General features: G+C 45.0%; 1 protein-coding gene across 7 annotated transcripts in view; it reads left to right on the forward strand.

Moving 5' to 3' along the window:
* Window positions 1-22058, forward strand: part of PITPNM2 (phosphatidylinositol transfer protein membrane associated 2) — a 221502-nt gene that overhangs the window by 176123 nt on the left and 23321 nt on the right. For 5 of the 7 annotated variants that reach the window (XM_083476373.1, XM_083476375.1, XM_083476374.1 and 2 more), the window contains 6 exons: window positions 2074-2263; window positions 3649-3768; window positions 6086-6297; window positions 9301-9476; window positions 10905-11075; window positions 16169-16318. In XM_083476373.1, coding sequence (XP_083332499.1) covers window positions 2074-2263; window positions 3649-3768; window positions 6086-6297; window positions 9301-9476; window positions 10905-11075; window positions 16169-16318 — 1019 coding nt within the window. The remainder of the gene's footprint in view (window positions 1-2073; window positions 2264-3648; window positions 3769-6085; window positions 6298-9300; window positions 9477-10904; window positions 11076-16168; window positions 16319-22058) is intronic. The other 2 variants (XM_083476378.1, XM_083476379.1) reach the window with 2 other exon arrangements.

Genomic DNA, 22058 nt, shown 5'->3' on the forward strand with positions numbered 1-22058 from the left:
TCTGATCAGCAAGCCCAAGAGGTTCAGTGGTTTAGTGTGTACACTTTATTTTCAATTTCTACTTTTTAAATTCCATACTGTTCTGCTGGCTGCCCTGAGAATATACATTTAACATGGGTTCAACATGCAGCATACAAATTATTTAAGTAAGTCCTAAGAGCTCGCTTCTCAATCACAGCTCTGGCTTCACTCATTGGCTAAAACCGTTGACACACAGGAGCAGTCAGCTGGATCAAGTCACAGAAATTTCCCTTCATAGCTTCCTTTTTAGGAGGGCTTTTCCCCCCATGAAAGCTCAGAGTCTAGGGTCTCTTCCTGCAGGCACCAATGAAGCCTTTGTGGGTGCTACATTAGAACCCCTGGCTTAGGTCACCTGAAGCCTTAGAAAGCCGGCAGGGCTTGAGCGTTCAATGGCCCTGCCCTCTGGGAGAGCTCTTTAAAGGAATTTCGTGTTTCCTGCATGCTTGTGAAATAAACGAGGCTGCAGGGAATGGTCCTCAGACTCTGAGGGTGGTGGAAGAGCCTCATCCCTCAGGCAGGGGCTCCCCCTTGAGTGGGGCAAGTGGGGCATCCTGTGAATCAGAGCCCCCCTTTAGACCTACACTGGGATCCTGAAGCAGAAGGTAAAGCAAGTCTCAAATATCTTGTTCATCTGGATAGCATCTCTGCTAAAAGCAGCTTGAAATAAATGGGTTTTCAAAATGAATTTTGATTGTTGTCTGTAACATTACAAACCACACACAACACCCAGGGCAATTGGGGGGAAAGTTATAAGTTGAAGGATGTATATGTGCATAAATGTGCCCTTGAAATTGTTTTCTAAATCAACTTACAGAGCCTGCCTTACATATGAGAGGAGGAGCAAGACTAAGGGATGACTCACTCACATTTGCTTCTTGCTCTTATGTCAGGGAGCTCTGGGCAGTGTACAGATGTTTGTTTTTAAATTGTGAGGTACATTTCACAGAGAAAATAAACAGTGTGAGTGGCCTCAGCTCAACTAGCAAGCTTTGCAGCTGAGTGAGGAATTTGAACCCAGGTCTAGCATTCTATGCCCTAAACCACATTGATTCTTTTGGTGCGGAATATGAAGAAGCAAAAAAGTACATGGTGCTTTGTAGCAAATAGGAATGTGCAGAGAAGATGGTAAATTTGTGTTTTCTCTCAAAAACTAAGCTAAGCAACTTCTTCTAGTGCATATGCATGTGACTGGTGGAGAGTGGAAGTAAGGGAACTACCGTTAAATGTTTTTAGATGTCCTTGCTTTCTAAATGCTTCAGAGATGTTTTTGTTTTATTTTTAATTATATTGTTCTGCTACTTTGCCACCCTGGGCTCCTTTGAGAGAAAGAGCAGAACAGAAAATGTATTTATTTATTTATGAATCCCTTCCCATGAGGCCTCCTAAAACAATGGCATAAAACCATATATAGAACAATTGCATATATAAAAACAATTTAAAACAACAACAGGTGTATATAATCCATTCAAATACAGATACCAGGTGGGATAAAATCTCCACGTTGGAGGTTTGTTGAAAGAGGAACATCTTCAACAGGCAAAGGACAATAGAGAAGGCAGTGCCAAAAGGCAGGTATTGCTTCTGCACTAAAAGTCTGATTACTACATCACATGTAGCTGCCTTCAGATTTTGCTGAGTGATTTTATAGTACTGAACCTTTCGGAATTTTGTCTATATGCTAATGAAGGTTTGAGATTGAAATTTGTAGCTGCCCTCCTGCTAGGATGGTGGATAGAGGATTCCCCCTTCTGCATATTTTGGTGATCAGTTGGGTACGTAGCATGTGAGACAATATATTATAATAACAATAGCAATAATAATAATAATACCATGCAATCCCATTGCTGTGCATCTCCACAAGTTCCCATATATTATGATTATGAATTAAACATATTAGTCACTTTTCTTTTTACCAAAGTAGCTCAAAGCAGCAATATTAGCAACCAGCATGGCTGTGGCTGACCCATGCAACACAGATTTGGTGTCTGTTCCAGAGGTTTCACTACTCCATAATGCCCACAGAAGTCCTTAACTATCTCTCTTCTTTTTTAGCCTCAGTCCTTACAGTTATGATGAAGGCTGCCTTTCCAATAGCCAGGATCACATTCCACTCGCAGCACTTCCTCTGCTGGCCACATCGTCCCCACAGTACCAGGAGGCAGTTGCTACGGTGATCCTGAGAGCCAATCAGGTGTACAGTGAGTTCATCAAATCCCAGGAAGGCGCCTCATTCAGCGGCCAGGTTAGCATGCTGCCTTGGTTGGTGGCAGTGAACTGGAGAGCAAGCCGAAAGCATTTCTGTATTTTGTTTTTTGGTGTGGAAGTTTATTAAACAAAACGTCTCAATTAACACAGGAGAATTAAATAGAAATAAAATTCTATATTAAGTCTATTGCTTGATTAAATAATTCTTAGTTGATTACGCAATGAATTTTAATAGATTAATCAAGTTGAATACATCTGCATATTTTGGGGTGTAAGTAAAGCAGTAGCTCTGGAGAAAAGGAGGGAAATCATTTGTTTTTCCAACGTTAAATCAGCAGGCAATATCTCCGAAGAGGCACTTCGTCTTAAATCACGGGTGGGGAACCATTTTTAACCCTGGGGTGCATTTTCTTCTGAGAGCCCCAGGCTCCAAATGCCAGTGGCCAGAGGCAAAACTTGGCAGAACAACTGAAGTTACCTTTATCTTTGTACAGCATGCTAGTTTATACGCATGCTCAGCACCCCTCTCCAGCCTCCACACAGACAAGCAAGAGTGTGTTCCAGGGCACATTTCAGACAGGCAAAAACACTCAGGGTAAGATGCAGGGCTGTGCGAGTGATGAACTGGGGAGAGTTCTGGCGGCCAGTGAGAGAGGGGCTGAAGAGCCACATTTGGTTCCAAGGCTTCTGATCAACTGAAAAGAACATTTATTATTATATAGGTTTCCCCTGCCAGTCTTTTTATCTTTCCTTTACCACAGGTGACAGCTGTCTGTATGAGTGCTGGGGAGGAGTGAGCAAAATATATGGATCTGTGTGATTTGTGCTGCAGTGTTGTGTTAATTGAATAAATTCTACACCATCCTTCCCCAGACTGGTGTCCTCTGAGCTACAGCTGTGTACATGTTACCATTTACTCCAGCTACAATGTGTTCCCACCACTGGTGTTTAAAGCTGAGTACACATGGTGTTAGCCACAGTTCATATATGTATATCCTGTATTTGACACTTTTTCTTTCAAACCAGCTTGCATCCAGTTGGAAAAAGCAAGCCATGGTTAAGTTGAAGTGCATACAGTTCAGACAGCTGTTGCACATGTGCAGATGCCAGCTGCCTTGAATAGGAGAGTTGAAGGGAGTTGAAGGCGTGGGGAAACAAATGAGGTCATGCATGTTGGGTGACGACACCCCACCCTCTCCCTGGTGTGTACAGCAAGTGCAAATGAAATTTGAAACTCACTGGTAGAGAGGGACGGATTGATGACCTTGCTTCGTTTTAAGCTGCTAACGTATGCATAACCCAGAGGTCCCAACTGTCCCAGCTGGCAGGGAGGTCACTGGGAAACTTCTAAATCCTGGAATTTGAAGAATGAGTTTTCCTTGAAAAAGAGCAATGAATGGGTTTTTGTTTTCCCTTGCCCAGGTGTGTTTGGTTGGGGACTGCGTAGGAGGGATCCTGGCCTTTGACGCTCTGTGCTACAGCAACCAGACCATGTCAGAGAGCCAGAACAGTAGCCGGCGTGGGAGCGTTGTAAGTGTGCAGGTAAAGGCATACACCCACCCACAGTGCTCCATTCTGGGGCGGCAAGGAAGTTCACTGTTCACCGCAGAAGAATACTGAGCATTTATTTATATGGTGCGTTTCAAGGCTGCTCTGCCTGTGTTGTCTCAATAATCCCATCAGCCTCCCTCCATTCCAGAAAAGAGGCAGAGACACTGCTTCATTTTTTCTTCTCCTGCAGCATCAGTCTGCTGGTCCAAAGGGCACCTGACCTACACTGGGCTCTACACCTTCAGTGTGGACGCAGTAAACCCTGTCAGTATTCTGTTGTACTTTACTACCTGTTTCACGCACAGGGCATGTTAAAAGTACAAAAACACTTCCACTGAGGGAAATGCTGGTCTGTGTCACCACCATATCTGGCCTCAAGTACAGTCCTCTTCTGTTGCTTCACATAATTCAGTGCTCCCCTGTTCTCTCATTCATCTGAGCATCTGACGCCTTTCCTTAAATCCCTTGACTTCCTATCCATTTCCAGATCCCACACAGCCTTGTCTTTATCTTCAAAGACTTCCATTGCTTTCTCCTTGCTCTAGCTTCTTGGGCCCTTGCCTGACACACTTCTTGCCTGACACACTTCTGCCTGTTACGTTCACACATCCACAGCGGTGGAGCTTCATGCTCCGGCACCAGGGGCTTGTGCACGTCCTGGGGGGCGGGGCGCATGTCCTAGGGGCGGGGCGGGCCATCTGCAGGGGCGGGCAGGGAGCAGTCATGAGGGCACCCTGGGGGGTCGCGCTGCCGGGGGCGGAGCGCTCCCCCCGCAGTCCTCATCCTCCGCCAGTGCACATCCATAGCCTCCATCCTCAGCCATCTGAAGGACTTCGGCTCCATTAAACAGTGTCAGCCCTTTCTCTCTTGTTGCTCATGTATCTGGAACCGCCTCCCAAATCCCTTCTCTGCTGCTGCCGCTCCTCTTAAAGCCCCTCCTCCAAACACGCCTTTTCCATGAGGCCTTTGGCATAACCTCCACACCCTCAAGCTCCACTGCAGGGGTAGCCAAGGTAGTACTCTCTAAATGCTGTTGAACTACAGTTCCCAAAATCCCCGATGGGAGTTGGGAGCACAACAACATTGGGAGGGTGCCTTGTTTGCTATCCCTGCCCCACTATAACTAAGGTTGCCTACACACTGTATATTTGAAGCGCTGACCCCTCCCCCAAAGAATCCTGGGAACTGTAGTTTGTTAAGTGCTCTAGGAATTATAGTTTTGTGAATTCTTTGGGGAAATTCATGGGCTTTAAATGTATGGTGTGTTCACAGCCTAAGACTAACCATGTGTAACTGAAATAATTGCGCCACCTCATTCTTCCTTTGCCTCCCCTTCCTTCTTGTTCCTCTGTTGTTTCCCCTGTGTTGAATTTTAGATTGAAAGCTCCTTTGGGCACTATGAAGTATCATGCCCACTCTCTTAATTACATCATCATCATCATCATCATCATCATCATCATTTACTACATTTCTTAGTTGCTTTATGCAAAAAGAAAATCTCAACAAGGTAAAATATGAATGGACAGAATCAGTTAAAATCCAGAAAAAGCAAAATGGTGTACAATACAAAATTCTTAAAATACTCATTGAACAAAACAATGAAAAGAACAGGTCCTACGCCACCTGACTGAAGGATGAACACTGTGGAGGAGGCCTAGTTAATCTCCCAGAGGCCTGGTCCCTAAAAACTGGTGGATGGTGGCACCAGGCGTGTTTCCCTGGGGAGAGCATTCCACAAACGGGGTTGGGGGGACACCACTGAAAAGTCACATTCTCATATGGCAACCTTCTGCCCATCCCTTGGGTGAAACACGTGGCGAAGGGCCCGTAATGAAGCCTGCAGGGTTTCTAAGGGGAGAGAAGGATTGCGATCTGTCCTTGCACTAGAACTCAAGGACACCCAATGAACCTGAACATTGGAAAATGCGGGACAGATAAAGGACAGTACTTCTTCATGCAGCGCCTAGTTAAAACTGTGGAACTCCCTGCCTCAGGAGACAGTGGTGACTCCCACTTGAATGACTTTTAAAAGAGTCAGCAGGCTCTTGCGTTCTTACAATGACAGTGTATTAATGATGTTGATGATGATGATTACACTAAAGCTAATTACTTTGATGGCTGGGTGACTGGCCCGCAACAGTTTGAGGAGCTTGGGGGGTCAAACACTGACATCCGGCAAGCCCAGCGACAGCCCACGGGGCACGTCTTTGGGCTGAGGGTCTTCTGTGCTTGCTTTCCGACGGAGTGTCAACGCGATTGCCCTTTGTCAGGGCTCTGACGCCTAGGCCTTGTGCCCTTCAAATTCCAGGACACTGACCTCTTGTCTCCTGGAATCATTGTGAACAACAGCTACTGCTCAGGGGGCTCCAGCCTGGAAGCCAGCCGCCACCTCAGCCGGAGCAACATTGACATCCCTCGCAGCAACGGGGAGGAGTCCAGGAAGCAGCTGCCGCGGAAGAGGAGCGACTCGTCGACTTACGAGGTGGACACCATCAAGCAGCACCAGGCCTTCCTCTCCAGGTAGGGAAGAGTGGCTGGTTGGCTGATTGGGACTGTTACCAATAGACTGTGCTTTATAGTATTGTTATAATTTTCATTTTCAGATTAATGGATGCTTCTGTACATTCTTGTGGATATGTAAACCAGGTATAGAGGAACCTTTCGCCTTTCAGTCATTCCTGGACTTACACCTTCCATCAGCCCCAGCAAGCTTGATTCAGTGGTTCAGCAACATCTGGTGGGCCAAAGGTTCCCCACACCTGGCACATAAATGACCACCTCTTTAGGGCCAAGCTGCATGTAACATAGGAGATCCGTGATGAGATAGGGACACAGGAAGCTACCTTTATGGTTCATTTAACCCAGGAGAGCTTGGCTTTCTGGGGTCTGAGACTGAGAGGGATCTGAACTTTTTTGACAGGGGGTTGAACCTGGAACCTTTTATAGGTGAAGCATTCAGCTGTAGTCCCCTTCCCGCGAGGACCCCTCACCCCCAGCAAAAAAAGCCAAACCATTTTGGGAGCAAGTGTTTTAACTGTTCCCTGATCTAAGCTGCTCTTCCTCAAAAGGGAGAAAAGGGAGAGAGGGGGAAAATACTGAGTGGTCTTGAGCAATTCCCTATCTATCAGCCTCAATCTCTAATCTGTGAAATGGGAGTAGCTATGATCTGCCTTACAGAAGAACAGCTCTCTGTAAAAGAAATTTAAATGACACCATGCTGAAAGTTCCAGGAATGATAAAGAGATTGTGAGGTGCTGTGTCCCACGTATTTGCTAAGTCTTTTTTTAAGAACACGTGAACCTTGGCGGGAGGAGGGGGGAACTCACCAAAAGCTTAACATGCAAACAAGCCTCACCCACAAATACTTTCAAGCATAGCTGCTGTGAAATTTGTGTTGTCGACTGTTTCCAGCCTATGCCCATAAAACTCTTCTCTCCAACCACGAAGTCATATATTTTATTTATCCCACGTATTTTCTGCAGGGAAAAAGTACCTCTTGGTAATATTAAAAAGATTTAGTGGATTCTGCAGCTTCTGTTTGTATTGCTCTTGGCACTAAACAATATCACAGGCTTGTTGTCTTCACCAGTTCTCCAAAGCTTGGAGGGAGCAGGGAATTACATCTCCTTTGCCTCCAGACTCTTTCATGGTTATTAACTCTGCGTGTTGCTCTGTAAATCATGCAGATGGGGCTCCTGGTTTTTTTGGAATTTTACACTACACTGAACAGAGGCTGTGGCCCATGAAAAGGAGAAATTCCCACCTGCCCTTAGGAGATTTGGGATCTATCCAGTAGGAGACCCGAAACAGTGGGCATTTTTAAAGTCAGATGTGCTCAGCCACTAAGGGCATACTTGAGAAGCTACTGGGAGGCAATAGTTCTTTCAGACTTTTTTACCTTTAGGAAACCTGTTGTGTTGATCCCTTGAGCATCAGTGAAGAAAATCCCTGCATGTCGCAGGGGACTCTGGGGAAGGTAGTAGGTCAAATGCACTTTTCATGGAGTGCACCAGCTGGGCCTTCTCAGTTGTCCCATGTGCAAAGGAGGAGCACTGTAGAATATCCCTGATGCTCTCCTGCATCTGTACATTGCAAGGGAAGATTGGTGGCAGTGGGCAAGTTGTCTTTCAACTCAGTAGCTTTGTGTGTTGTCAGTAACCTGATCAGCTACCACAGCACTCTGGGGCGCCCGTCAGAACAGTTTGGAAGCCACTTTATTAAAGCACAAGTGTCCAGCAGCCTGCAGCAGAGTGACAAAGGCAGCAGAGGTTTGTGGCATTCCTGGTGGATGGGAGACCCAGCTGAGACCCAGCTATGTCACAGAGTCAGAAGTGCTTGATCAAAAGTCCTGCTACAACTCTGTTAATGTGAAGGGGAGGGATTTGCTCTCCTGACCTTGGTAGGCTGTGGGCAGGATGCGTAGTGTGACATATAATCAATCATATGAGCTGCACAAGGCTTCATATTACATGTGCTATAAATCTGTGAGTTGATGCATATACATTTTGAGCTGGTCGATGAGACAGAGGCAGCATGCAAAGATGCAAGACTCCCTTCCTACCAATTGTGATCTCTCTATTTCTCTTTCCTCTCTTATTGTTTCTTTTCTTTTTCTTTTCTCATTTATTAATCCCTTAACACTTGTGTCCCAACAACTTCTTTGAGGAAGAAATAGGTAAGCACCATTCACAGCTTTCCATAATGTAGAGAAATCTAGAACATTGGAGGACCACATGTGGGAAAAAGGGGGGAATCTCTGCATATTTACTTGGGAGCAAGCACCAATAAACACATTGGCATTGACTTTCAAGTAAGCATGCAGAGGAATATACAGTAGAATACATTTTTAAAAGATAATGTTATTTTGGACCAACTGACTGCTTAGATGTTCAGCAAACTTTCAAACCCACTATGGTTTTTTCCCCCGTCATGAATGTCAGGAGAAATGAAAACAGCTTTTCTCCAAAATGTCTAGACTGGGGTGGAGGGTGGAGATGGTACAGTTCAAAGGGTTATAAATGAATGGAAAAGCTAGTTGGGCCACATAGTACATCATTTTTATGTCTCTTACATTCTGTGGGACCAATATGGCTGCAACACCTGGTGTTTATATGAACAAACAGTGATACTTCCCTTCATGACATATGCAAAGAAGACTGAGGTTTTTTTGTTTCTTGTTTTTAAAGCAGCCTGGGGACCTTGTTTCATTTTGTTTTGTTGTTTTGCTGCTAGAAACAACTTCACAGCGAATCCTACATGATGTACAGCATCTTGCATAATGTTGGCACAAAATAATTCTTACATTGTGTTAAATGTTCTTCCACCAGTTTAAGTGTCCGCAGTCCAGCACTGAATCTACAGTTGTCCAAACAAACATGTTTCCTTATGAGCATCATCCTGTGCGTTCAGAACTCTTAAGAACAGCATGCAACATTAACCACAGCATGATACGCATCCATGGTTGTCTGTCTTGTAGTTTGCCTTCTTCGCTGTTGCTTACAGTCTGTTTTCTGCTCTCTCCAGTTTACATTCTAGCGCTCTAAAAAACTATGCGGGATCAAGGACATCGAGCAGTTCCACTGTGCTGGATGGAGGAAATCTTGGGAAATTTGAGTTTGAGATCACAGACTTCTTCCTGTTTGGGTCTCCTTTGGGGCTGGTCCTCGCATTGCGAAAAACCGTCATTCCAACTCTTGACAGTAAGTTTTCGTGTTGGGTAAAGGGGTATTTTAAAATGCTTGCAAAATATTTGTACATACTTGTAAAATAATTGTTAAAAGGTTTTGTGAGCAAAGACGCAAATATGGAAAACTCAAACTATAAAGCAGACAAGTGTATGGTTTTTAGAGCAGTGAAGTTATTTTGGAAGCACTGTAACGACTTCCAAATGTATCTTTTTCTCTCTGTGGCTGAGTTCTGAAGAATAATGAGCTGTGTAAATGTTCAGCAAACCTGCTTTGGCTAGTGTCCATGATGTCACCATGGCACCCACCTCAAACCCTTGAGCATCTCAACTCTTCAAAGTGCTTCCATTTTAAAAGGGTGATAAATGAGATATGGCACTTAAAAATTATTCTAAGGCAGGCAGTTTGCATAAATAATGAGGGGCGGTGGAGTAAGATTGATTACCAACCCTGAGTTTGCTTGGTGGAACATAGACTTCTTGTGCAAATTGCTAAGCCAGACTTTCACTATAAGTGCAGGATCCACTGGGAATTCTCTTTCAGTGTTAGGTCCATCTTCATGGGAACATATGGCACTGGCAGTGGCTTCCAGGGCTTCCAAGCAGTGGTCTTTCCCAGTCCTGCCTGGAGGTGCTAGAATTGAATCCCAGTGGGATACTGATGCTCTCCCAGTGGGATACAACCCTTCCCCTTTGTAATAAGCAACTGTTTGATTTATTAAATGAAATGTTGGTTATGCAGTTACTTCATAATGCTTTAGGACTATGCAGTAAACAGTATGACCAGGGCTTAGTAAAAACTGTGCACATAAATATCAGCTGACTTAAATATTACTTACATGTTGTGATTTGACAAGCTGGCCAATAATACTTTGTTTTTATTTACTTATTAGCAAAAAAAAATCTGTATTGCCAACATTAAGAAAAATATTGTGCCAGTAAGCAGCATCATAGTGTCTATGTCCAGCAAATACACAGGCATACCTCATTTCATTGCACCTTGCTTTACTGTGTTTCACAGATATTTCTCTCTACGAGGATGTGGGTGCAGTTGCAGGCAGCCTGGCTGCTTCCAGGGGAAGGAATCCCACTTCCACCACTGCCCCTCTTCTGGCCATGGGAGTGGAGCTGGCTAGAGCTGAAACTTGGTTTTTGCCTTCCCGCCCCGGCAGCCTATGTGGGGGGCAGTCTGACTTAAAAGACTACAGTATAGTGTAATCATAACTTTTCTATGCACTGGGAAATAAAAAAAGTTGTGTGGTTCTCTTTATTGCAATATTCGCTTTATTGCGGTGATCTGGAACCGAACTCACAATATCTTTGAGGTATGCCTGTATAAACAGCCAATGTTGTCAATGTGATGAGATCAGCAGTAAGATGGTAGACTCCAGCTTTAATATCTTGTCTGTATCTTCCACCTCACCTTCCCCTCTCTATTGCTCAGTCTTCCAGTTGAGACCAGCCTGTCAGCAAGTCTATAACCTGTTCCACCCTGCAGACCCATCGGCCTCACGCTTGGAACCTCTTCTGGAAAAGAAGTTCCACATTTTACCACCCTTTAATGTCCCACGCTACCAGAGGTTTCCTCTCGGGGATGGCAATTCAGCCCTCCTGGGTAAGTCAGCTTTTTGACTCCAAAAGCCAAAAGGCATCCATGGCCACACTGAAGTGATAAGCCACTTCGGCATTCAGGTTGTGGAGGCACATGAGTGAAAATCTCTCCACCTGAGTCAGTGAGTCAGGAAGAAGGTTACGCTAAGACCTCCCTTCCCTCCAACATCTAGTTTTTCAAGTGGAGGGGATTTTAGTGTACAGTGGTACCTCGGGTTAAGTACTTAATTCGTTCCGGTGGTCCGTACTTAACCTGAAACTGATCTTAACCTGAAGCACCACTTTAGCTAATGGGGCCTCCTGCTGCTGCCACGCTTCTGGAGCACAATTTCTGTTCTCACCCTGAAGCAAAGTTCTTAACCTGAAGCACTATTTCTGGAGTCTGTAACCTGAAGCGTATGTAACCCGAGGTACCACTGTATTGAAAAAGTATTTAATCATGGGCACCCTTGTCTGCTATTTGAAGTGGTATACCTCATGCACTGGTTTCTCACCTCTGTAAGAACTCAGCCTAAGATGGAACACACAGTTACAGAGACCAACAGGCATTTTGGTTGTAGGAACAGTGTTTGAGTTAGCATTAGAGCTGCTGGGTTGAGTATGCCTGGCGGCTAGGCCACCTAACTGGATTCTGCAGACCCGCCTTCTTACCCCAGAAGTGTGTGATCTGCCTTTGTTGACTCAGTGCTAAGGGAGGGGCACTTTGCAAAGTTCAGAGCTCCTCCCGTCTCCCCACCATGAGCCCACAGGTATAGAGCAAAAGAATCCCAGCTGATGCAGGGTGTGTGTGTGTGTGTGTGTGTGTGTGTGTGTGTGTTTTCACTACAAGTTTAAGCCTCTCCCAAACCTATTTTGCTGACATGAGTCAAGTAGCCTGAGAACTGTGGTTTTGAGATGGAGATAAGATAGAGTTGCTAGCACCCTCCCAAACTACAATTCCAATAGTTTTTTTGGGGGAAACATTTACATTTTTCAATGTGTTCTTTTGCTTGTTGGAGACCTTCCTTATTGGGTTGTTTGGTACTTTTGCGGCTGTATTCTGCACCAATAATTATTGATGCAATAACAGTGCTTTAATGGTGGACTGTATCTGACGGTCTTCACATTATTCCACGCGTCTTAGCTGTTCTGTGATGCTTCCCCAACCTTACCACATTGCTGCCTGCTGGAGGAGCAGGACAAATAATAAACTGGAACATGTGTGGTATAAAAAGCCCTAAGTCTCAGAGGTCTACCTTTTTCATCATGACCCAGTCCCACTGGAATCTCTTCAGATTTAGCAACAACCATATATATATATATATATATATATATATATATATATATATATATATATATTCTCTGCACCACTGAAATCTAGAAATGTGCCTTGTTGAGCAAGGAGAGTGGGTGATTCTGATGATACCTTGAACTTTACTTAGAAGTAAAGTGCATTGATGTCTATTGAATTTTTTCCAAGTGAGCATGCTTTAGTTCATAACCCAAAAGACACCAAAATTGCATGCCACCATGTGCCCTAATTTTGTTCCACGTGGCAGAGGCAAGTACAGATGTGAGTAACCCTGACTTGAACATTCCTTGTGGTCTAAGTATATGTGATGTCAGCAGCTCTGTGTTACAGAATTCTGGTCGCAGCTGAACAGGTATATAAGAGTTTGAAGTCATTTCATGTGGAGGAGCGTGTGAATGAGGTTGCTGAACCCTTTCTCCACACCACACTCCCACCTCCTTGAAACTACTCCCCATCCCTTGTTTGTCTCCCATTTAAACTCTGACTGGGGAAAAGCCTCACTAGGGGCTAATAATAGTAATAATAATAATTAATAATGATTTGTTATTTTTATTTATATGCCACCCATCTGATTGGGTTGCCCCAGCCACTTTGGGCAGCTTCCAACAAGTTATAAAGCCACAATAAAATATCAAACATTAAAAACTTCCCTGTACAGGACTGCCTTCAGGTGTCTTCTAAAAGTCAGATAGTTGTTTATTTCCTTGACATCTGATGGGGGGGGGCGTTCCACAGGGCAGGCATGACTATCAAGAATGTCCTCTGCTTAGTTCCCTGTAACCTCACTTCTCGTATTGAGGGAACTACCAGAAGAAAGCCCTTGAAGCTGGATCCCAGTGTCTGGGCCAAACAACGGTGGTGGAGACGCTTCATCAGGTACAGAGCCTTAGCCAACTAGGGCTTTTAAAGGTCATCACCAACACTTTGAATTGTGCTTGGAAACATACTGGGAGCCAATGTAGATCCTGTAGGACAGGTGTTAAATGGTCCCTGTGTCCGCTCTCAGTCACCAGTCTGGCAGCCCCATTCTGGATTAGTTGTAGTTTCCAAATCACCTTCAAAGGTATCCCCACGCAGAGTGCATTGCAGTAGTCCATGCGGGAGATAACCGGAGCGTCTACCACTCTGGCAAGACAGTGCACGGGCAGATACCTCAGCCTGCATACCAGATGGAGCTGTTAAGATAGCTGCCCTGGAGACAAAATTAACCTGCCCCTCCATGGACAGCTGTGAATCCAAAATGACCCCCAGGCTGTGTGCCTGGTCTTTGGGGGGCACAGTTAGCCTATTTAATAATAATAATAATAATAATTTTTATTTATATCCCGCTTTCCCCAGCCAAGGCCAGGCTCAGGGTGGCTAACAAGCAATAAAAAAAACAAGTTGAATGAATACAACTTAAAGACAAGAGTAAAATACAACAATTAATACTGAAACATTAAAATATTAAAATGCAGCCTCATCACAGAAGGAGAAAGGAAAAAGAAAAGAAAGAGGGGGAGGGAATCAAATTGGCTCCAAGCCAAAGGCCAGGTGGAACAACTCTGTCTTACAGGCCCTGTGGAAAGAAATCAGATCCTGCAGGGCCCTGGTCTCATGAGGCAGAGTGTTCCACCAGGCCGGAGCCAGTGTTGAGAAGGCCCTGGCTCTGGTTGAGGCTAATCTAACTTCCTTAGGGCCCAGGACCTCTAGGGTGTTGCTATTTATGGACCTTAAGGTCCTCCGGGGGGCATACCAGGAGAGGCAGCCCCGTAGGTACGAGGGTCCTAGACCGTGAAGGGCTGTAAAGGTCAAAACCAGCACCTTGAACCTGACCCTGTACTCCACCGGGAGCCAGTGCAGCTGGAAAAGCACTGGGTGAATCTGCTCCCATGGCAGAGACCCCGTGAGGAGCCTCGCTGCAGCATTCTGCACCCGCTGGTGTTTCTGGGACAGCTTCAAGGGCAGCCCCGCGTAGAGCGAATTACAGTAGTCAAGCCTGGAGGTGACTGTCGCATGGATCACTGTGGCCAGGTCGGGGTGGGAAAGGTAAGGGACCAACTGCTTGATGGGGTGGCGGTGGAAAAATGTCGCCTTGGCTGTTGCTGTAACCTGTGCCTCCATGGAAAGGGAGGCGTCAAAGATTATACCCAAATTCTTAACGGAAGGCAATGGCACTAATTGGGCCCCCACAAGAGAAGGGAGTTGGTCCCTCATCCCCATACCATCCCGACCCAGCCATAGGACCTCTGTCTTCGAAGGATTTAGTTTCAATCGGCTCCCACGAAACCATCCAGCCACAGCTTCCTAGGTCTAGGGAGTCCCCCCACCTGCCCACCCACTGTCCCCTAGAAACAATACTTCTGTGGGGATTCAGCCTCAATCCGATGATCACCCTCCACCCCCCAAACACCTCCAGACCCCCACACAGGAAGTTCACCACCTTCACTGGTTCCAGTTTAAACGAGGTAGAGCTGGGTATCATCCACATGTTGGTAAACACCCAGCCCAACCCCCCGATGATCTCTTCCAGCGGTTTCATATAGATGTTGAAAAGCATGGGGGAGAGGACAGAGTCCCGAGGCACCCCACAAGTGAGCACCCAGAGGTCCGAACACTCATCCCTCACCACTAGTTTCTAGACATGCCCCAGGAGGAAGGAGTGGGACCACTGCATAACAGTGCCCCTAACTCCCAGCCCTCTTAGACGGTCCAGGAGGATACTGTAGTCGATAGTATCAGAAGCTGCTGAGAGATGCAGCAGACCTAGCAAACAGCTTTCACCTTTGCCCCTACCTAGCCTGCAAGAGATCATTGAACAGCACAACCAAGGCAGTTTCAGTCCTATGGTGGGACCTGAAACCCGATTGGAAGAGGTCCAAATAGTCTGCATCCTTCAGATGTGCCTGGAGTTGTTCCATGACCACCCACTCAATCACCTTGCCCAGGAATGGAATATTTGAGACTTGGTGATAATTGGCCATGGTGGCCAGTTCCAAAGATGTTTTTTCAAGAGGCAGTTCAATAACCACCTCTTTAAGGGGTTCCAGGAAGACTCACTCACACTCCACCACTCCACAGAGCCCATTGCCCAGCCCTTTCTGGCTCGCTTTTGTGGGCCAGGATGGGCAAGGGTCGATAAGACTCATTCAAGCAGCCTGGCCAGGTTGAAATTGATCCCATGAACGTGACTAGACAGAGTGCTGGCACCCTCCCACCCCAGCCCTGCCCCACGGTGAAGTCTGCCTCCTTCCAAATTTGAGCGATTTTATCTGCAACAGACTTTGCTTTGTCTGCTTATTCACACTTCCTCTTGTCCTGCTCTTTTCCCCAGGGAAAACTGCTCTTTAGTGCTCAATTGAAGCAAACAGCAATCAGGTTTTCCATGGGCTGCCATTTATTCCATTTTAGAGCTAAAGAGCAGGTTTTCCCTGGGAATGGAGCAGGACAAGGGGGAAACCGCTCGGATCCATGCCTAGAAAAGTGGATCAAGCAGAAAACTGCTTGGAAGTGTGCTTTCTAGGCACGGGACAAGCAGAAATGTGAACAAGCCCTAGGTGAAGCAGGTGTGGCAGGGAGAAGTGGTTCAGCACCCCCTTCCTGATTCTCTCCTGTAAGCCACTAGCACCCCACCCTCTTAACACCTGTTCAGACCTGACCGCCATCACATCTACCTTAGAGCCCTTGGTTTTCTTTCCTGTGTCTGAATTCCTTTAGGCAAGGTCCTGAGCTGTTGTTGACATCAATTGTGAGGTCTCTTGTTACACTTTCTGTGGTTTGTTGTTGTTTTTTTGCCCCTATTTGTTTTCTTCCTCATCTGCTTCTAGTTGAAACAGTCCAGAGCAACCCTGTCCTCCTCGTAGAAAGCAGCCCACTGGTTGCTCTCCAGAACCACGACAGCTTCATGGAAACCAGTATCCCTGTTCCCATCCTGAATTGGCAAGATTTTTCCAGTAAAAATTCTGGATTTGCTGAGTGTGTGTAACGTGCCCTTCTCCCTCCCCATACTGTCTTGTGACATATATTCTTGGGATTGTGGGTGATGCTTGATAAACAGCTGGTTCCCTGCCCCCAAGGATCATGAAAGCTTTCCCTACTGCCTTAGTGGCCAGGTTGATTCCCCCAGGACAAAATTGGCAGAGGCAGGGACGGTATTCTTTTCAGAGGACCAACTACCTGTTGGAGTTACACAGAATTTTTCAGATATGGTGCACACAGCAGAAATGGGAAACAAGCAAATACAAAAACAGGTAACAATTTTATGTTTAAAATTGGGAGTAATATTCCCTGCCCCTTTTAATTTTTTTACTTTGGACACTGGTACCTGAAGAAGAACTCTGTGTTGCTCAAAAGTTCACCTCCAGCTCCTTTAGCATTAGTGCATTGGCACTACATCATCTGTTTGGTATACCTCCCTTTCTGATAAGTGACAAGCAAGCAAAGCAACCCTCTTTCCTCCCCTTGGCCACGCATGCCTGATTCTGCAGGGTGTTGGTACACAATGTGTGCAAGGTGATGCCCGCTGAGCCGAGAAGAACCAATTCACACCTCCACCTCTGCTTGGAGAGTTTAAAAAAACCCTTTGCTTGCATTCAGCCTAGCTCACGCAGACAAGCTTGTCCAAGGTGCTCAACACAAATGTATAGGCTTGCAGTTTTTCATGCTGCCGCTCAGTCCACTTTGGAGGGGTTTGCGTGTGGTTAGGTGCAAAGTTGCAGATTGATGTTCACAGTGATGAGACATTTTCTGTCTGGGCAGGAGGAACCAAGTGACCCACTGCAAGAGGCAAGGGAGGTCGCGTGATGCTACAACAGCAAAAAAGGAGAAGGTGAAAATCCCAGTGACTCAGCATTGAGCTGACTCATTATCCAGCCTGCAGTGCTAGCAGAAGGAAGAGATTCCTCTCTGCACTCCTAGTCCATTCCCACTGCTAGGTCTAGGAACTGAGAATTTGTGACTTTGCGTTAAATGTTTCTGATTAGGGTGGCCGTCTGCCCTACTTTACACAGGACAGTTCTCTATTTGAAGGGCTTGCCTGCCCAATCCAGCTCAAAGATAAAGAGCCCCAAGAAGGGAGAGCAGCAGAGGGAACCTTGAAGTTGCCCATCAAAAAAATAGCAGCACTGTCTTCTCTACTAGGATGCAGCGGTACTTTAGTCACTATTTCTGAATTTGCATCTGTACATATAAATTAGCATATACAAATTTTATCCACCTGGCATTGGATTCCAAGTGTTCCCCCTGCTGTTTAGGATATGAAGTGCATGCTTTGTGTTCCGTAGAAGTTTAAACTCCCTGAAGGGCTCTCTGGTGGTGGTCATCCAGCATCCCTTTTATAGCACAGGAAGGGGCTGGCAATATCCACTTCCTCCACCCCTCTCCTGTGCTATTAAAACCCCTGTAAAATTGCACTGCTTGCTTATGCGATATGTATCTACTCTAGGGGGCCGAGGTGTGGAGTTCCTCTGCCAAGCAATGCGTGCAAAAATGAATATAGCTAGGATAAAATAGGAACAAAATGTGCATATATTTGTGAAAATAGCATACAAAATGCATTGTTTTAAGAGAAATTGCCTTGCAAAAATGCATATATCAGAAGAAATTCATACTAAAAGGCAGATTAATTTGCATGAAGGCTTTTTAAAAATCAGAAACCGCTGTGGAAATGTGGGGAACTCAACTTAAAAGTGGAAAATAAGAAAGAGAGATTGAAATTGGCAGATTTGCCCCTCCCTAGGCAGCTCCTGCTCCTGTGGAGGTCTAAAAGCAGAAGGAAGTTCCCTGCATCCTCACTGGAGCTCCCTTTGTAGGAACTTCTTTCATGTCCCGAAATATACTGTTTCCAAATATGCTCAGCATTAAGTTTAGACACCAATCATGTACTGTACAGGATTCAACGTTTATGTGGGAAAGCTTTCAAGACCTTGGTGCCTCTAATGGCTTCTGCTTCCAAAATCGAGTTTCCTTTTGTTGCTGATTTTCTGCCTGGCTGCATTTCTTTTCAAATTTTGCATCAAAGGGGCGTTTTGCAAGATCGCGGTTGACTTGTGAAAATAATTGGAGTGGATCGTTCCTCCTTCATACTTATTTTCAAAACTGTGCAAATCACAGCTTTTAGGAAGCAAGGTAACGACCTCCAACTAAGACCTGATGCTTACAGAGGATGCATGGTGGTCGTTGACCCATAACAACTAATAATTTATCATCTGATGGGATTTTAAATTAGTACCATTTTATCTGCTGTTTCTACTGACTGCTTTTGTTTGTATAGAGTTTATATGGTTTTAAAATCTTTATTGACTTCTAAAACAGCACGGAACTCGCCTATTTGTGTACTGAAGGGCAGTATATCAATTTAGAAATAAACACTGAAAGATTATGCATCCTGTGATGTCATTGCAAATTTCAGTGCCTGTTAAAAACGTTCCTGTTTAGACAAGCCTACCCAGATGCTTAGAAAGTTGAGGTAATCTTAATCTGTTTTAGTATTTTAATTTTTGTATGTTTTAAAGTAAGGTTGTAAACTTTTCTTGATTTTGCTATTTTATCTTTTGTAAACAACTTTGAGGGTTGTTGGCTTTTTTGTTTTTGCAGCCAAGGGGTGTATAAATGTTAGGGGGGGGAAACATCCTTCCCACTTCTAAAAGCCACAGATGGTTAAAGGCCAAAAGTGTGGTTACCGAGGAAGGTTTTTGCCTGCCGCCTAAATATATATAATAATGGCAGCTGGCCAAGAGAGAGCCACTGCAGAATAGGGCCAAGATTGAGAATGTGTGAGATGGAGATGGAGAATGCAGCAGTCTGGTTCTTCTCTTAAGCTAAGACTCAGGAACATAGGAAGCTGCTGTATACTAAGTCAGACCGTTGGTCCTCCAGCTCAGATTTTTCCACATTGACTGGAAGCAGTTTGCCAGGATTTCAGGCAGGGATCATTCCCAGGCCTACCTGGAGATACTAGGGATTGAACTGGGACCCTCTGCAGCCAAAACAGATTATTCCACCCCTAAACTACACAGTCCTCCCCCTGCAAGACAGTCTCCCATGCCCTTTTCACCCTAGCTCTACGAACACTGTAAGGCAAAGCTGCTGAATCAAGCCAATGCCCATCTCTTCCAGCATCCTGTTCTCGCAGTGGCCAGCCCGATGCTTGTGGGAAGCCTGCAAGCCGAACAGCAGCATTCTGCCCACCTGTGGTTACCAGCAGCTGGTATTGGCTCTATCAGATTCACACAGTGCCATCTAGTGGTAGGAGGGGCAACAATTCCTTATGGGTTTGGATTTTTATGTCTACATCTTCCCCCTATGGATTTGTGGGCCAGGTCATATACCATTAGCTGCAAGAGTTTGGTTTCTTTGCCACTGTGTTTTTGAATTACACAACCTTTCTTACCTGTGTTAACTTACTAACTTGGGGTCAGAAGTTTTGATGTGCCAGAGTGGACCGTCCTGGAAAAGAGATGCAGGAGTGAGGAAGATCGCCCAATACTGGGGACAGACGGCTGGAGAAACATGACATAAAAATCCGGACTGCTAGGAGCCATGCTATTTCTCTGGAGCTATAAAATCGATTCCATGCCCTCACCTCAGACACCTGTGATGTCTCTACACAAATGTGCAAAGTGTGGGAAACAAGCAAGAGGAACTTAATTTCTTAATACAGGATGACAAATATGACCTAATAGGCATTACTGAAAACTGGTGGGATGTGACTTGTGACTGGAATGTAGAAATTGAGAGGTAAAACCTGCTCAAAAGAAAGGAGGAGTAGCAGCAGTCCTTTTTTTCTGGGGTATGCAAACCCCTAAACATTTTGTGAATCTTTGTACTTTTGTCCTTTTACTGTACTTATTTTCCCTGATTTGAACTATAAAATGGTGTTTTCTTGAGTCAAAATGAGAGTACCCTGATGTATACAGTTGGGAAGAGATCCATGGCCTGGGGCATGGAAGGAAGAATATATGGGTAAAATATATAAGAGAGGAAAACAACAGTGACCTTGCTGTGGGCGTCTGCTACAGACCTTCAAGCCATACTGAGGACTTGGATTATGCCGTCCTAGAGCAGATTACCAAACAGTCAAAAAGGAGGGATATAGGAGACCTCAACTATCCCGATATCTGCTGGAAGCAACAAGGGGATCATCTCATCTTGGACCTGGTCCTCACCAACAGGAGGAACTGATTGACGAAGTGGATGTACTGGGAACTTTGGGAAGTGATCATGTCCTCTTGGGTTTCATTATACAGAGGCAAGGGAAGGCTGAGTGTAGTCAGACATGCACTCTGGACTTTAAGAAGGCTGGTTTCAAAAAGCTTGAGGAACTGTTGTGTGAAGTCCCACGGCCAGAAATACTCAAAGTGAAGGAGTCCAAGATGGATAGGAGTTTTTTAACAGTGAAATACTGAAGGCACAAAGGCAGTCAATTCCAACAAGAAAGAAAAGTGGAAGGCACCTAAAGTGTGGCTACATAAGGAGCTTACAGATGAGCTGAGATTTTAAGAAGGTGATGTGTAGGAAATGGAAGAAAGGAGAAATCATGAAGGAAGAGTATACAGAAGTAGCCAGCAGATGCAAGGCCAGGTGGGCCAAATCTCAGAATGAACTCAGACTTGCAAGGTTAAAAATAATAGAAAAGGTTTCTTCAGCTATGTTCAAAGCAAGAGGAAGAACAAGCATGTAGGTGGAGAAATTGAGAAGATGGAGAAGACAGAGGTTGGTGACAGAGAAGGCAGAACTGCTGAACATCCACTGAAAGGGAAAGCAGTGGCTATCCTGGTGTTCAAAGAATAAATGGTGCAAAGAGAGAGCTGCAGCCCAGTACAGGAAAAGAGGTGGTAATGGAACATCTGGCTGGTTTAACAGAATTGAAATCTCCAGTGCCTGATGATCTCAGAGCTTCTGTCTATAATTCTTGAGAATTTTTGGAGAACAAGTGGGGTCCTTGGGGTAGAGGCAAATGCTGCCCCTATCTTAAAGGGGGGGGGGGAGAAGACCCAGGTAACTATCAGCTAGGAGGCTTGCCATCAGGCAGGTACCTTCACTATATTCTTTTCAGAGCCTGTCCAGACATGTAGGAGTTACATATATTTCATTTCGTTTTAGCTAACGTTTAATCTTTTAAATAAATTTGTATACCAGTTTTTAAATATATTTATTAATAATTTCAAAGTTTATTTTACATTTTCCTAAACTGCTTAGAGGTCTTCCTACAACTAAGCACTATATAAATTGTGTTAGATAAATAAAATAAAATTTAAAGTCATTTCTGATTTTGTAATTGGCTTTTAACTGATTTTATCTCTGGATAATTCTTGAGTATTGTATTTTAATTAAGCAGTATATAAATTGTCTAAATAAATAAATATTTCCCAGCCAATACCACACCACTCTACTCTTCATGCTTTCTGCATGGAAGGAATCCTTTCTACAATGGCTGAACAACTCAGCTGCATTGCAAAGGTTTCCAGGATATATTATGGGGCGGGGTAGCCCACATGGAACCCTCCAGATGTTGCTGGGTTTCAGCTGCTGTCCTCCCTGATCACTGGCCTTGCTGGCTGCTGGTAATTGTAGCCCAACAACATCTAGAGGACATCTCATTGGCTATCCCTATTCTAGAGTGTAGATTCAATTCACATGATCTTGGGAGTTCCATGTATGGAACTTTGAATGCATCCTAGTTATAATTTGCACCCAAAACTCAAATGCAGCTGATCA

The sequence above is a fragment of the Podarcis liolepis genome (genome assembly GCF_965112155.1).
Source record: "Podarcis liolepis genome assembly, chromosome: 15".
Lineage (NCBI taxonomy): Eukaryota > Metazoa > Chordata > Lepidosauria > Squamata > Lacertidae > Podarcis > Podarcis liolepis.